Consider the following 14,218-nt stretch of genomic DNA (forward strand, 5'->3'; position numbering starts at 1 on the left):
AGGGCCCTCGCGGCGCCGGCCCCAGTCCCCTCCACGCGGTTTTGTTACACGAATAAACCAAGCTGTATTGGTAGCAGCGCCGCGTGGCTTCTCCCAGCGGCTGCTGGCCCCGCACCGCCGCAGCTCCGCGGCTCCACGCGCCGGCAGAGTCCGTGCCGCGCCGTCACTGCCCGACCTCCATGTCCCCAGCATCGTCCTCGGCCCCAAAACCGGAGAAGCTGATGGGCTGGCAGCTGAGGTCGCGCAGGTTGACCAGGCAGGCGGTCTGCGTGGTGCTGAAGGCGGGCACGGCCACCAGCAGGACGCGCTGCCCCTCGTCCCCTGCGGGGACAGGCGGGCGTCAGGCGCCAGCCCCGCTGCGGCCGTGAGCGGGGCCGGGGCTGGGGCCGGGACTCACCCGTGATCACCTTGGACTGGAAGCGGGGCGCGCTGCCGCAGAAGTAGACGTGAGGGCACTCGGCGAGGATGAAGGGATCCGACTTGTAGAAGGGGTAGCAGGCTGCGGGGGAGGAGGTGAGGAGGGGAACCCGTCCCCGCAGCCCCCCACGGGGCGCTCGGAGCCCCGCAGCCCCCGCCTTGAGGCAGCACAACGGTGCCCCCCCCCCTTACCCAGGGTGTCCGGCGCCGTGGGGCTGATGTGTCCCGCCCGCAGCGTCCACTCCAGGATCTCCAGGTAGTCGTCCATGCTGCTGTACTTGAAGATGTCACTGATGTTTTGCCCCGACGTCCCCAGAAACCTAGGTTTTGGGGGAAGGAAGGGCAGCCCCGTGCTCGGTGCGACTTGTCCCCAACTCCCCCTCGTCCCCGGTGGCTGTCACAGCCCTGGTGGCACGTTGGTCCCCACCTGACGCCGTCCACGTCGGCCTGGTAGGGGTTGGTGACGAGCTGCAGCGTGGAGTAGGCGCTGGCGAGGGGCAGCATGCAGTGGTGCAGCGGCTGCTGCGGCAGCGTGTAGTTGGTGGGGTCGAACTCCCCGGGCATCACGTCCACGGGCACGGAGGTCTGCGGGGCACAGCGGGGGGCTGCGAGGGGGGACCACCGCCCGCTCCCCCAACACCGAGGGGCTCTGGGAGCCGCTCTCCCACCCCGGCACCCGCATCAGGCCGCAGGCACTCACGCAGAGCTGCAGCAGGATCTCGTCCAGCATCTTCACGGCTTCCACGCTCGCAGCCTGCGTCTTCCTCGTCAAGTACCGGGCCTGCGGCGGCGGGGAGGCGGTGAGGACCCCTCCACGTCCCCGTCCCCAACCCCATAACCCCATGCCAAGCCCTCACCGGGCCCCCCGCACCTTGTGGAGGCTGTCACGGCTCTGGGTGCTCTGGCTCAGCAGGTTCCCCGCCAGGATGACGCGGGAGATGAGCGCGGCGCAGCTCTGCTGGCCCTCGGCGCCCAGCTGCCCCGTCACCGCGTCCACCAGCAGCTGGGTGCCCAGCAGGGACTCGCCGCTGCCGCTGCCCAGCCCCAGCCCCGAGGCCAACAGCACGAACCTGGGCCAGGAGAGGGTGGGCAGCGGGGCGGGGAGCCTCCGGGGGTCCCCAGGGTGCCAGGACACAGCCGGGACACGATGGGGACACGGTGGGGACGCGGTGGGGACGCGGTGGGGACTCACCTGTCCGAGCTGGGGCCCGCCCAGGGCAGGGGCTGTGGCAGCCCAGCGAAGCAGAGCTCCTCCACCAGGAAGCCGCCGTCCTCCTGCTCGCTGCCGTACACGGCGAGGATGGTGCCTGCGGCAGGGGGGGCACGGTGCTCAGCCGTGGCAGTGCCCAGCCCGTCCCCCAGCGCCGTCCCCAAGCGCCGTGCCCTTACCCGTCACCAGCTTGGCCACCTCGACGTTCCCCACCAGCTTGATGCGCTGCAGCTCGTCCTCCAGGATCAGCTCGTCCGAGGGGTGCACGTACTTGGGCAGGGGAGGCTGGGGCACCAGGTTGTGCTGCGGGGACGAAGGGCAGGATCCCGTGAGTTGGGGGGGGGTTTGTTTTTTTTTTTTGGGGGGGGTCCAGGCGAGCGGGTGCAGCCCCCAGAAGAGGCCCGGCCGCCCTCGGGGCCGCCGTCCAGCTGCGTGCCTCTCGGGGCTGTTTCCACTTAGCGCTTCCCCGCGACGCCAGCAGCGCCGCGGCCGTCGGCCAAGGAGGAAGCGGCTCAGCCAGGGAGAGGGGGGACGCCAGCCCGGCCCCCCCAGCCCCCCCCCAGCTCCCCGGGGGGCACGGTGCCTCCTCACCTCCTCGCTGATCTCCTGCAGGATGGAGGGCTGCAGCTGCATGGCCTTGAAGAGCGTCCCCACCACGCAGCAGCGTTCGCCCGCCCGCAGCTCGCACAGCTTGCGCAGCGCCACGCCGCTGCCTGCGGGGATGGGGGGGGGTCAGCCCCAGGGCCTCTTTTTTTCCCCCTTTTTTCCCCAAAAATAGGGACCATTCCCTAAATTCATCCCGGAGCAAACCTCTTGTCCTGCTCCAGCGGGAACAACAAAAGGGGGGGGTTGAGGGAAGCCCCCCCACGGCCAGGGACCTTCCCTGTCCTCGTCCTGCTTTCATCCCCCAGACCCCGCACCTCGCCCACCCAGCCCTGCCTGCAGCCCCCCCCCCCACGTGGAAAACAGCTCGAGGAGCCCCCACAGGGCTTGGGGACGGGGTTTTTGTCCCCACGGGGTTTGGGGATAGGGTGGGGGGGGGGCAAGGAGGGCAACCGCGGGCTGGGAACGGCGTCAGCGCCGCCAGGAATGCGGAGGCTTCGGGGAGAAAGGAGGAAAAATCGGGAAAACAACCCGCTCCGGCTGCTGGCTGCCAACCCCCCCGCCACAACGGGGTGGTTACAGGGGGGGGGGGGGGGCACCACATCCTCCATCCTCCCCCCCCTGCAGCCTCCCCGGCCAAAAAAACCAGCCGGGGGCACGGCGCAGCGGCGGCGTTTCGCCCCGCGGAGGAAGGAAGGAGGCTGGGGGTCGGGGTTTGGGTGGGTTTTTTGTGTTTTTTTGTGGTTTTTTTTGTTTTTTTTTGGGGGGGGGGCTCACCCCATCGCTGCTGTGCCCGCCTGCGCCAGGCGGGGCCGCATGCAGAGCAGGCGGGCGGCGTAGAGGTGGGCGTACTGGCGGCTGAAGCTGCGCTCCCCCAGCAGGAAGGGCTGCGAGCGGTCGGCGAAGGCGCCGCCGGCCCGGGAGAAGGTGGGGGCCGGGCCCGAGGGGGGGGGCCAGCAGCGCCTGCGCCGGGGGGGCCGCCACCGACGAGAACATGGGCCAGGCCGGGCCGGGCTGGGCTGGGGGGGGGGAAAAAAAAAAAAGAGGAGAGTGAGGATCCCGAAATGAGCCCCGGGTCTGTGCTGCCCGCACCCCAGAAGTCCCCCCCCCAGTCCCAAAATCTGCATGGGACCCCCCCCACAAGACCCCCCCCCAGGGCATCAGGACACCCCCTCCAAACACTGGGACCCCCCCCCAAAAAAAAGTGGGACTCCCCCCATCAGCAGGAGCCACCCCCCAGGGACACCACAACCCCCCCCCCCCCAAGGAGCAGGACCCCCCCAGAAACCCCTCCCAGGGACCCCCCACACACACCTCTTGGGACCCCCCCCCCCAAATATTCCTTGGGACACCCCCCCCCACCAGAAGCCTGCCCAGGACATCGGGACCCCCCCCAAAACACCAGGACTGCCCCCCCCCCCCAGGACACCGGCAACCCCTTCCCCCAAACACTGGGACCCCCCCCAAACATTGGGACCCCCCAAAATCACCCAGGACCCCCCCACAAACACCAGCCCCCCCCCCCCGAACATCCCCCCCCAAACCCCAGGACCCCCAAACCAACAGCCCCCCCCCCCCATACACCGGGACCCCCAAGACCGAGTGGGACCCCCCCAATCCAACCAGCCCCCCCCAGGGCATCAGGACCCCCCCCAGGACACTGGGACCCCCCCCCCTTCAAACACGGTGAGACCCCCCTCAAACAACGACCCCCCTCAAACCAACCGAGACCCCCCCCCCAGGGTGCTGGGACCCCCCCCCCAAATACCGGGACCCCCCCCAAACGAACCGGGACCCCCCCCCCCGAGACACCAGGACCTCCTTTGGGACACTGAGACCCCCCCCCCCCAAAACACAGAGACCCCTCCCCTTAACAAAGCCCCCCCCAAACCAACTGGGACCCCCCCAGGGCACCGGGACCCCCCCCCAAATACCGGGACCCCCCCCAAACGAACCAGGACCCCCCCGCGTACCACCGGGACCCCCCCCCCCAAATACCGAGACCCCCCCCAAATACCAGGACCCCCCCCCAGGACACCAGGACACCCTTTGGGACCAACCGGGACCCCCCCAGGGCACCGGGACGCCCCCCCCCCCAAAACGACCCGGCCCCCCCGTGCACCGGGACCCCCCCCAAATATCGGGACCCCCCCCCCAAATACCGGGACCCCCCCCAGGACACCAGGACCCCCCCCAAAAAAACACAGAGAGCCCCCCCCAAACACCGCCCCCCCCCCCCCAAACCAACCGGGACCCCCCCAGGGCACCGGGACCCCCCCCCAAATACCGGGAGACCCCCCCCAAAACGACCTGCCCCCCCCTCCCCGTACACCGGGACCCCCCCCCAAACACCGGGAGCCCCCCCCCGGGGCCCCGAGCCCCCCCCCTCCCCCCCCCCAGTGCCGTACGGGGTCAGAGGTCAGAGGTCAGGCGGGCGGGGGGGGGCCGCGGGCCCGGCTGCAGAAGGCGCGGAGGGGACCGGGGAGGGGGGGGGAGGGGAGGGGAACCGGGGGGGGGGAAGGGGGCGGGGAAATGGCGGGAACCGGGCCCGGAAGCGGCGTAACCTCAACGCGGAAGTGACGTCACGGCGGGGGGCGCCATGGCAACGGGGAGCCGTTCCCATGGCAACGGGGAGCGGGGCCTGGGCCCAAGGGGCTGAGCCCCCCCCACACACAGCCCCCCCCCCCCCCCGCTTCCTGCCCCGTGTCCGAGGCCTGAGAATTAATTTTCGGGGGGGGGGGCGGCGCTCGTGTCCGTGTCCCCCCCCCCGGGGGTTTGGGGCCCCCCCCATGGGGTGTGCGCCCCCCCCCAGGGGGTTTTTGGGGCCCCCACGGGTGCTGGGGGCCCCCCAGTAGTGTCAGTGCCCCCCCAACCACGTTTTTTGCCACCCCCCCCGTGTTTTTGCCCCCCCCCCGGGGGTGTCAGTGCCCTTATAGGTGTGTTGGAGCCCCCCCCATGGGATGGGGTCTGCGGCCCCCCAGGGGTTTTGAGACCCCCCCAGAAGTGTTGGACCCCCCCCCCCGGGGTGTTGGAGCCCATCCTGAGGGTGTTGGGACCCCCCCCCCCGGGTTTTTGACCCCCCCTCAGGATATCAGAGCCCCCCCACAGGTGTCAGAGCCCCCCAGGGTTTTTGAGCCCCCCCCCACGGGTTTTTGAGCCCACCCCGGGGGTGTCAGAGCCCCTCCAGGGGTGTCAGCCCCCCCCCCCCCCATAGTTTTGGGCATCCCCAAGTTTTTTTGCCCCCCTCCCATGGGTGTCAGAGCCCCCCAGATTTTTTGACCCCCCCCCGGGGTTTTTGAGCCCCCCCCCGGGGATGTCAGAGCTCCCCCACGGGTGTCAGCTCTCCCCATGATTTTTGGGACCCCCCAGGTTTTTATGCCCCCCCCAGGGCTTTGGAGCCCCCTTAGGGATGTCAGAGCCCCCCCCTCATGACTTTTGCCCCCCCACAGGTTTTTCACCCCCCCCAGGGCTATCAGAGCCCCCCAGGGGTGCTAGATCCACCCCCCCCCATGTTTTTTGGGGCAATCCCCCAGGCTTTTGCCCCCATCCCATGGACGTCAGAGCCCCCCCCACAGGTCTCACACCCCCTCCCCTATGATTTCTGACCCCCCCCCACGGTGATTTTGGCCCCCCCCCCCGGCTGCTTCCTGCCGAGGCGAGGCTGGGGGCGGAGGTGTGTGGCCGCGAGGCGCGGGCCCAGCTCCATTTTAAGGCCTCGGTGGGTTTCGGCGGCGCTGAGTGGCTCCGGCGGCCCCGCTGCCGGCTCCTGGGGGGGGCTATAAAAACCCCGGGGTGGGGCACGGGGCCGGCACCCACTGGGTTCGGTGCTGGGGGGCTCGCCATGGCCGCTGCCTTCCTCCTGCTCCTCGCCCTGCTGGCAGGTACGGGGCCGGGACCCCTCCTGCTTGTGCCCCCCCCCCGGGGGCTGCGTGGTGTGGGGATAGCGGCACAGTGGGGTGGGGGGACTTGGGGGGGCACTGGGGGTGTGGGACTGCATGGGGAGGGGGACATGGGGGGGTGTGGGGACACCTGGGGCACACGGGGGCTGTGGGGACTGATGTGGGACTCGTCCTGCTGGGGGGTGGCTGTAGGGCAGCTATGGGGTGGCCATGGGGTGGCCATGGGGCAGCTATGGGGTGGCCATGGGGTGGCCATGGTGCAGCCATGGGGTGGCTGTGGGGTGGCTATGGGATGGCCATGAGGGCAGCTATGGGGTTGCTGTTGGGTGGCTGTGGGGTGGCCATGGGGGCAGCTATGAAGTGGCCATGGGGCAGCTATGAAGTGGCCATGGGGTGGCCATGGGGTGGCTGTAGGGCAGCTATGGGGTGGCCATGGGGTGGCTGTTGGGTGGCCATGGGGTGGCCATGGGGCAGCTATGGGGTGGTTATGGGGTGGCCATGGGGGCAGCTATGGGGTGGCCGTGGGGTGGCCATGGGGTGGCCATGGGGCAGCTATGAGGTGGTTATGGGGTGGCCATGGGGGCAGCTATGGGGCAGCTATGAAGTGGCCGCGGGGTGGCCATGGGGCAGCTATGGGGTGGCCATAGGGTGGCCATGGGGCAGCTATGGGGTGGCCGTGGGGTGTCCTATTAACCACCTCGGTCCCCCCACAGCCACACAGGCGGAGGAGGCGGCCGACCCGTGCCAGGGCGGCCCCGCGTCCTGGTGCCGCGACGTGGCCACGGCCGTGCGGTGCCAGAAGGAGCAGCAGTGCCGCCAGCTCTGGGACAGCCTGGGCACGGTGAGGACGAGCCCCGGGCGTGGGGCGCGCCGTGGGGCAGCCCCCCCCTTGGGTCGTGGCGTGGGGTGGGGTGGGGTGGGGTGTGGGGGGGGACACCCGGCACCACCCTGAGGGTCCCCGCCTTGTCCCCGCAGTGGGATGAGGACGACGGGGACGCGGCGCTGCCGGGGAAGGGGAAGAAATGCAGCATCTGCACCAAGGTCCTGCAGCAGCTGAAGAAGATGGTGGGGGACGACCCCGATGAGGTGAGGGGGGGCTCGGGGCGAGCCGGGAGGGGGTGGAAGGGGTCCAGGTGACCGCGGCCCCGCTGACGGCACGGGGTCGGTGCCCGCAGGACACGGTGAACGCGGCGCTGCGGAAGGTGTGCGGCACCATGAAGGGGCTGGGCCGGCTGTGCAAGGCCATGGTGAAGAAATTCGGCTCGCAGATCGCCGAGGCGCTGCAGAACGACGACGACCCCCAGGACATCTGCACCAGCCTCAAGTTCTGCAAGGGCTGCGCCGCCGGTGAGAGCCCACATCCTGCGCCTGCCCCCGTGCACGTGCCCCCCGTGCGCAGGGAGGGCGGAGGTGTGGACGGGGGGGGGGCCCCAAAACGTGCCCCGGGGAAATTTTGGGGTGATGGGGTGGGGGAGCCGCATCCGCCGGGGCTGGAGGAGGGGCTGAGGGGTGCCCCAAATCACCGTCGCCACCGTTTTGTCTCCTCAGGGCTCTGACCGCCGCCGCTGAACCCCGAAAGCTGAAGGGGGGGCCCCCAGCCCCGTCGCCAGCCCCCACCTGCCCCCAGCCTCCCTCCCTCCCCCCCCAGCCCTGTCCCCACGCAATAAAGCAGCTTGTCCCCGCCGCCGCCGCCTCTCCGGAGGACGCAGCTCGTCATTTTGGGTTTTATTTGGCTGAGGTGGGGGGAAACGTGACCCCCCCACAACCCCCACACCTCCCCAGTCCTTCTTCTCGTCACCGTGGGTGGTGACGCAGCTCGGGGACGGTCCCGGCACGTCAAGGGGCGTCCCCGTGAGCGCCCGCTCCCCCTGCACGGGGATGTGTGATCGGGGGGGGCTGTGACAGGTCCCTGCGGGGCTCCTCCGGCCCCATTGTGGGGACAGGGGGGGCTGTGGGGGGGCTCACGGGGACCCTGGGGACAGGGGCTGCCAGGCGGTGAGCTCGGTGACGCAGGATGGGGGGGCGCATGGGGACCTCGGGGGGGAGCTGGGTGTGTGGGGTCACGGGGGGGACATGGGGGGGACACGGGGGGCATGGGGCCACGCAGTTTGGGCTGGGGGGGGCACAGTGATGGGGGGGCAGATTCCCACGGTGGTCCCATACCCTGGGGTGCCCCCAGCCCCATGGGGCTCCTTTGGGGGTCCCTGACCCCGGGGTGCCCCCGACACCCAGGGGAGCCCCAAGGTGGCCCCATGGCACCAGGCTGCTCTCCCCCCTGTCCCCGCTCCAGGCTGGGGGTCCCCCCCTTTTAGCCCCCTAAACCAGGTAAATGTGTGGGGGGGGGCAGACGCTGGCACTGCGGGGCTGTCACCAACACAGGCTGGGGGGGGGCACACACACGGGGGCACTATTTGGGTTTGGGGTTGCGGGGCGCTGCTTTGGGGGCGCACGGACCTGGCCCTGCGGGGGGAAGGAGGTGGCACCTCCCCGTGGATGGGGGGGGGGGGTCAGTCCCTTTTGCCCCCCCAGCTCGGTCTGTCCTTTATGGGCTCTCTGGGGGGGGGGGACACGGGGGTGACACATGGGGACAAAGCCAGCCGGGCCCCACCACGGGCTCCCCAAGGGGTGCCAGCCCCCCCTTGTCCCCCCCACATCCCCCAGTGCCCCCCGGTGCCCCCCCAGCACAGGGAGGAGCCTCGGCCCCGGCGCTCCCGGAGGAGAAGTCCAGGCAAACCCCGCTTTATTGGGGGGGGGCCCCGCTTTATTGGGGGGGCCCCGGCCGCCGTCGCCTCCCGCGGCCAAGCCCTCCCCGCGTCCTTCTGCGCTCCTCGGCGCCCTGCACGCCCCCGGCAGCGCGGGAGGGGGGGGGGGGGGTGTCCCCGCCGCCCCCCGGGTCCTGGGCGCCGTGCTGCCCCGCTCACTGCCCCATCATGCAGGCCATTTTGCAGGCGACGGCCGAGATGAGCGCGGCGCCTCGCCCGCTGCCTTCCTCCGACTGGATGAAGGTGATGTCGCAGCCCGGCGTCAGCTGCCGGACGGTGGCGTGGAAACGGTCCTTGAAGCTGTAAGGGGGGGGAAAAAAAACACAGGGAGAGGGTCAGGGCCGCAGGGAGGAGGAGGAGGAGGAGGAGGAAGGAGGAGGAGGAGGAGGAGGAAAGAGGGGGTGGGAGGAAGGCTCCCGAAGGCCTCACCTGGGGTGCAGCTTGTAGACGGAGCCGTCGACCCCCACGGTGATTTTGAGGGTCTCCTGGCTCCGGCTCTCCCGCATGCGGTTGATGACGCCGGCCAGCCCGGCCGAGCACATCTGGGCGGCGCGGGGTGGAGACGCTCTCGCAGACGCGCCGCACGATGTCGCAGTCCGTGCCCGAGGGCAGCAGCTCGAAGGCCGTCAGGATGTTGTAGATCTGCTTGCGGTCCCCCGAGTCGCTGGGATGGGGCAGAGGGGGGGGGGCGCGTCGGGATGGGGACCCCCCCTGGGGGCAGGTGAGAGGGGCTGGGGACCCCCATGTGGGGCAATGGGACAGGGAACCCCGCTGTGGGGCAGCTGGAGAGGGCTGGTGGGGGGGGATGGGGGAGGGAACCCCATGTGGGACACCCCGGTGTGGGGTGGTGGGGAAGGGGACCCCAATGCGATGGGGGACCCCAACATGGGGCAGCTATATAGGGCTGGTGTGGGGCGATGGGACAGGGAACCCCACATGGGACAATCAGAGCCAGCTGCTGCGGGGTGAGGGCGCAGGGCCCCCATCATTTTGGGGCGGCCGTTTTGGGGGCGCGGGCCCCGAGTACCTCTCGATCTGCGACACGAAGCGGGTCTCGAAGGTGCCGCGGGTCTTGAGCTTCTCGGAGGCCTCTCCGTTGAACAGCAGGTTCTCGTCCACCAGCTTCAGCAGCACCAGCCGGACGATCTCCCCCATGTACTTGCCCCCGATGATCTTCTCGTAGCTGGGGGCCGGGGGGAGGCCGTCAGGACGGGGGCCGCCCCCCTCCCGCCCCACGGCGAGGCCCCACGCGCGTCCCCGCCGCCACCGGGCTCAGGGGGACGCGTGAGGGCTGCCGACGGGGCCGGAGCCCCGGGACGAGCGGCCCCGGCCGACGGAGGGCAGGGGGAAGGAGCCACGGCCGGGGGGGGAGCCCAGGGGAGCCGCATCCGCCCCACTCCTTACAGCTGCTGACCGGGGTTAAGCGAGGTCTCGTCCACCACGCGGTCGTACTCCAGGAGGAACTCGTCGAGCTCCCCCGAGGCGCCGAACGCGCCCCACTCCGTGTTGACGCACATCCTGCCCTCGTCGCCCTCCACCAGCTCCACGTTGTGCATCTCCTCCATGTAGCAGGCGTTGCAGCCCGTCCCTGCGCGCAGGAGCCGGCCGTGGGGCGCCTGCCCCCTGCCCCACGTTGTGTGTCCCCCCCCCTCCTTTTTTACCCCAGGGGGGCGGCCGGTGCCGTCCCGCAGCCCCGCGATCTTACCCACGATCATCCCAACCTCGCAGCGGTGGTCCTCGTAGTAGCAGGAGATCATCGTGGCCACCGTGTCGTTCACCATGGCCACCACGTCCATCTCGAAGTCCTGCCGGGGGTGGGGGGGAGCCGCCGCTGTCACCCCTGCGGCCGCCTCTCCCGGGGGACCCAGGGGACACGGTGGGGACAGGGGGTGGGCACGGACGCACGCAGCCGGCGCGGGGCCAGCGGCCGCCTCACCCCTCGCCGTTTGATGGCGTCTCGCAGGAGCCCGACCACGTTGTTCCCTTCTGCTCCGGAGGCTTTGAAGCCCTTGGTCCAGTTCAGCAGGATGCCCTGGGCCGGGGGAGGACAGAGCGGGGTCTCCGTGGGGCCGTGGGGCAGGCAGCGCGGTGGCCTCGTGCCGCGTGCCGCCCCCCCGGCCCCTCACCTTGTCGATGTCCTCGTGCCGCACGGGGAAGGAGAAGGTGAAGCCCAGGGGCAGCTTTTTGTGCTTCATCTGATGCTTGTCCAGGAAGTCGGAGATGCACTCGGAGATGTAGTCGAAGAGCTGGGGGATGGCGGCCGAGCTGTCACCGTGGTGGCCCCATCCCTGTGCCCTAGTGCCACCACGTCCCCTCCACCTCGTCCCCATCCAGATGTCACTTGAAGGGACGCTTCCATGGGCTCCTGCAGCTCCCTGGGGGCCCAAACCCACCTCTGCCCCCTCCCAGGGCTCGGGGCTGCCCGGAGGCACCCAGCACCGGGACGGGGACCGTGGGGGGGACCCCGCGCCCCCCGCGCCCCCCTGCCCCGCTCACCATCTCAGCCGTCCCCGTCATGGCATCCTCGGGGATGGAGTACATCTGGTGCTTCGTCTTCACCTTCCACTGCCCTTCCTCCCCCTCGCCCACCTTCACCAGCATCACGCGGAAATTGGTGCCGCCGAGGTCCAGCGAGAGGAAATCCCCGACCTCTGCAGCACCAGGGGGCAGGAGGAGGGGGGGGAGAGAGGCTCAGGGGGGGGGTTCCCGGGGGGGGGGGGGTGCAAAGCGCCGGGCGGCGTCGCCCTCGCGTCCCGGCAGCGCCTACCGGAGCCCTCGGGCGTGGAGCGGACGTAGGTGGGCAGCATCTTCACCGAGGCCTCCTCGTGCGTCTCCAGCTTCAGCCCCCGGTCCATCTCCTTCTGCATGCGGTACATCACCTTCTTCAGGTCCTCCTCCCGCAGCCGGAACTCCGACAGGATCTGCTCCACCTGCACCGGGGGGGCGGTGGCATTACGGGGTGCCCTGCGCCCCCCGCACCGCGCCGAGCAGCCCGGGGTTCCCCTCCCCATCCCCGGTGTTCCCCGCGGACACCCCAAATCCCCGCGGCCCCGCAGCCCGGAGCACCTCGCCCTGCAGGGGGGGAGCTCCTCGCCCCAAAACCCGCTCAGGGGAAGCATCCCACGGGGGTTTCCTCCGTTCCCCTCGCACGGCGCCCACGGATCGGGGCCGCACGGGGCCGTACAGGGAATTTCTCCCGTCCCCGCTGCCAGGGAGAGCCGCAGGGCCCCTGCACGGCCACGCTGGCGCTCGGGCCCTGCTTTTCCCTCACGTAGCAACCCCGGCCCTGTTCCCGGCACGGCCTCCATTACCAGGGCGCGTAACGGGGCCGCGGGCACGGCTCTCAGATGGAGCCGCGGCGCCGAGCGCTTCTGCTCCGCCGGCCAGGTTTGCTCGTGGCATTAAAGGCCTCATTAGGCACCGGGAGCCGGGCAGGCCAGGGGCTGCGCCGTCAGCGCCAGCAGCGTGTTTTCCTCGGGGCCGCGCCGGCCCTGCCGTGGGTTTTGGGGCGCATCACAAAGAGGGGCCCTGCTAAAGCTTTTGGGATGACGTGGGGCTGAGGGGCACGGCCCCACAAGCCGGCTGCCCTGGGGTGCTCCGGAGGGATGGATCGAGGCTGGATCCCCTCCGGGATGTCCCCATGGGGACACCCAGCACCCCGCGATGCTGTTTGATGCCCGATGGTGCCCAGCACCGCAGCACCCGTCCCGGTGTCCCTTATCCCACTGCTCTCAAGCAGTTCCAGCACTGCAGGCACCCCAACAGCGGCACGGTCCCGGTCCCACTGTGCACCAGAGCCTCCCCGTCCCCCTGAGTGACCCAAAGCAGGGAACCCCCCAGCCCCGAGGCCGTCCCATGGAGCCCGGTTCCTCCCCGCTGCTCGTGCTCAGCCCCCCCAGCACCTCAGCACCCTCGGGAGTTTGGAGCCTCAGCTGCGGCCGCGTGGCTCTGCCCGCGGCAGCCTCCTCGTGCGCTGCTGGCTCGAAACCTCCTCACCTCGTTCCTTGCCCAAAACCACTCGTCTGGCCCCAAAGATCCCCCAAAAAGAGCCCCAAAGCAGGGCAGAAGCAGCCGTTGCCTTCCGGAGGCGAACGCGGGGAGGGCCGGCGGCCGCAGGGCCTCACCTTCTCCTGCCGGGAGCTCTCCATCCTGCTTCTGTGGTCCAGCATGGGGCAGCCGTGGGCGCGGGGCAGGCGGCGGGCGAAGCTGTCCCCCCCGAGCCCCCCCCGGCACCCCACTGCCTCGTCCGCCCGGGTACCGTCCCTGGCCGCGCCGGGGGCTGCGCCACGTTGGGGGGCGTTAGCTCATACGGGGGGCGCCCGGTGGGCGGCCGCCGCGTCCCCACGGTCCCCGTCAGGCGGAGCGGCCGCGAGCCCCCGCGGGCCCGACCTCGGCCCCACGCATCCCGGGGTCGCCCTGGGGGCTCCCCAACGCCCTGGGCCGTGCGGGGCGGCCGGGTGCTTCGGCCTCTCCTCCTCCTCCTCCTCCTCCTCCTGCTGTCAGCCTCAGGGTGAGGGGGGGACCCCGAGGTGGCTCCGGGGGTCTCTGCGTGGAGCGGGGGGACGGACGGGCGGACGGACGGGTGGACGGACGCGGGCGGCCTGGTCCGGGACCCTCCCCACGGGGGGCCGTCAGCCCCGTCACCGGCCCCGGGCCCCCCTCCCGGTGTGCCGGTTGCCGTGCCAACCACTTCAGGGCCTGCTCACGGGGGCAACCACTCCACCGGCCGGCCTGGCAACGCCGTCCGCTGCCATGGACACCGGCACCAAGGTGACGGCGGCACCGCGATGGCCGCCGGGCCCCGGGGATGATGGGCACGGGGCTGGGGGGGGAGCCCCGGGGGGATGGGGGGTCCCGCGGTGCCCCCGCCGTGACCCGGGGCCGGGGGTGCGGGGACCCAAGGGGAGGCCCCGGCCCCGCTGATGGGGGTCCTGGGGGGGTCCCGGGGGGGTCCTGGGGCCGTGGGGGCACTGCTGGGACTGGAGGCCACGCCCACAGCGCAGGCCACGCCCACAGCTCGGGCCACGCCCACACTGAAGGCCATGCCCCATCCACATTGCCCTGCCCACCCAAATGCCCCCAGGCACAACGGAGGCCACGCCCACTCCCTGAACCACGCCCACTCCCTGAGCCACGCCCACAGACCAGCTCACGCCCCCACAGCAGGCCACGCCCCATCCACATTGCCCCGCCCACCCCAAATGTCCCCAAGCACAACAGAGGCCACGCCCACTCCCTGAGCCACGCCCACTCAACAGGCCACGCCCACACACACGAAACCACGCCCACGCACCGCTCCATCCCGCGTAGCCCCACCCACTAGTGAA

At 71.1% G+C, this 14,218-nt stretch overlaps 3 protein-coding genes across 3 annotated transcripts; 1 reads left to right on the plus strand and 2 right to left on the minus strand.

The window, feature by feature from the left end:
* Positions 1-39: 39 nt before the first annotated feature.
* Positions 40-3,226, minus strand: POLD2 (DNA polymerase delta 2, accessory subunit; the record flags this gene model as incomplete). The annotated part of the gene is given in 12 exon segments (XM_084302401.1): positions 40-321; positions 398-499; positions 610-737; positions 845-1,002; positions 1,118-1,198; positions 1,289-1,487; positions 1,610-1,724; positions 1,807-1,930; positions 2,219-2,340; positions 3,008-3,026; positions 3,028-3,180; positions 3,182-3,226. Coding segments are annotated over 12 exon segments (1,404 nt in total). The 3' UTR covers positions 40-163.
* A 2,825-nt stretch (positions 3,227-6,051) lies between these two features.
* On the plus strand, positions 6,052-7,802 carry LOC311219337 (antimicrobial peptide NK-lysin-like). Its single transcript, XM_084302436.1, has 5 exons — positions 6,052-6,111; positions 6,843-6,970; positions 7,105-7,215; positions 7,305-7,476; positions 7,678-7,802. The coding sequence occupies exons 1-5, from the start codon at positions 6,072-6,074 to the stop codon at positions 7,683-7,685; spliced, it is 459 nt and encodes a 152-aa protein (XP_084158562.1). The 5' UTR covers positions 6,052-6,071; the 3' UTR covers positions 7,686-7,802.
* A 1,244-nt stretch (positions 7,803-9,046) lies between these two features.
* On the minus strand, positions 9,047-13,060 carry GCK (glucokinase; the record flags this gene model as incomplete). The annotated part of the gene is given in 11 exon segments (XM_084302212.1): positions 9,047-9,191; positions 9,321-9,445; positions 9,447-9,555; positions 9,919-10,074; positions 10,296-10,479; positions 10,597-10,696; positions 10,828-10,923; positions 11,018-11,137; positions 11,388-11,542; positions 11,659-11,821; positions 13,016-13,060. Coding segments are annotated over 11 exon segments (1,398 nt in total).
* Between the last annotated feature and the right edge of the window lie 1,158 nt (positions 13,061-14,218).

This window comes from Netta rufina (assembly GCF_964035555.1).
Source record: "Netta rufina genome assembly, chromosome: 27".
In the NCBI taxonomy this organism is placed as follows: Eukaryota; Metazoa; Chordata; class Aves; order Anseriformes; family Anatidae; genus Netta; species Netta rufina.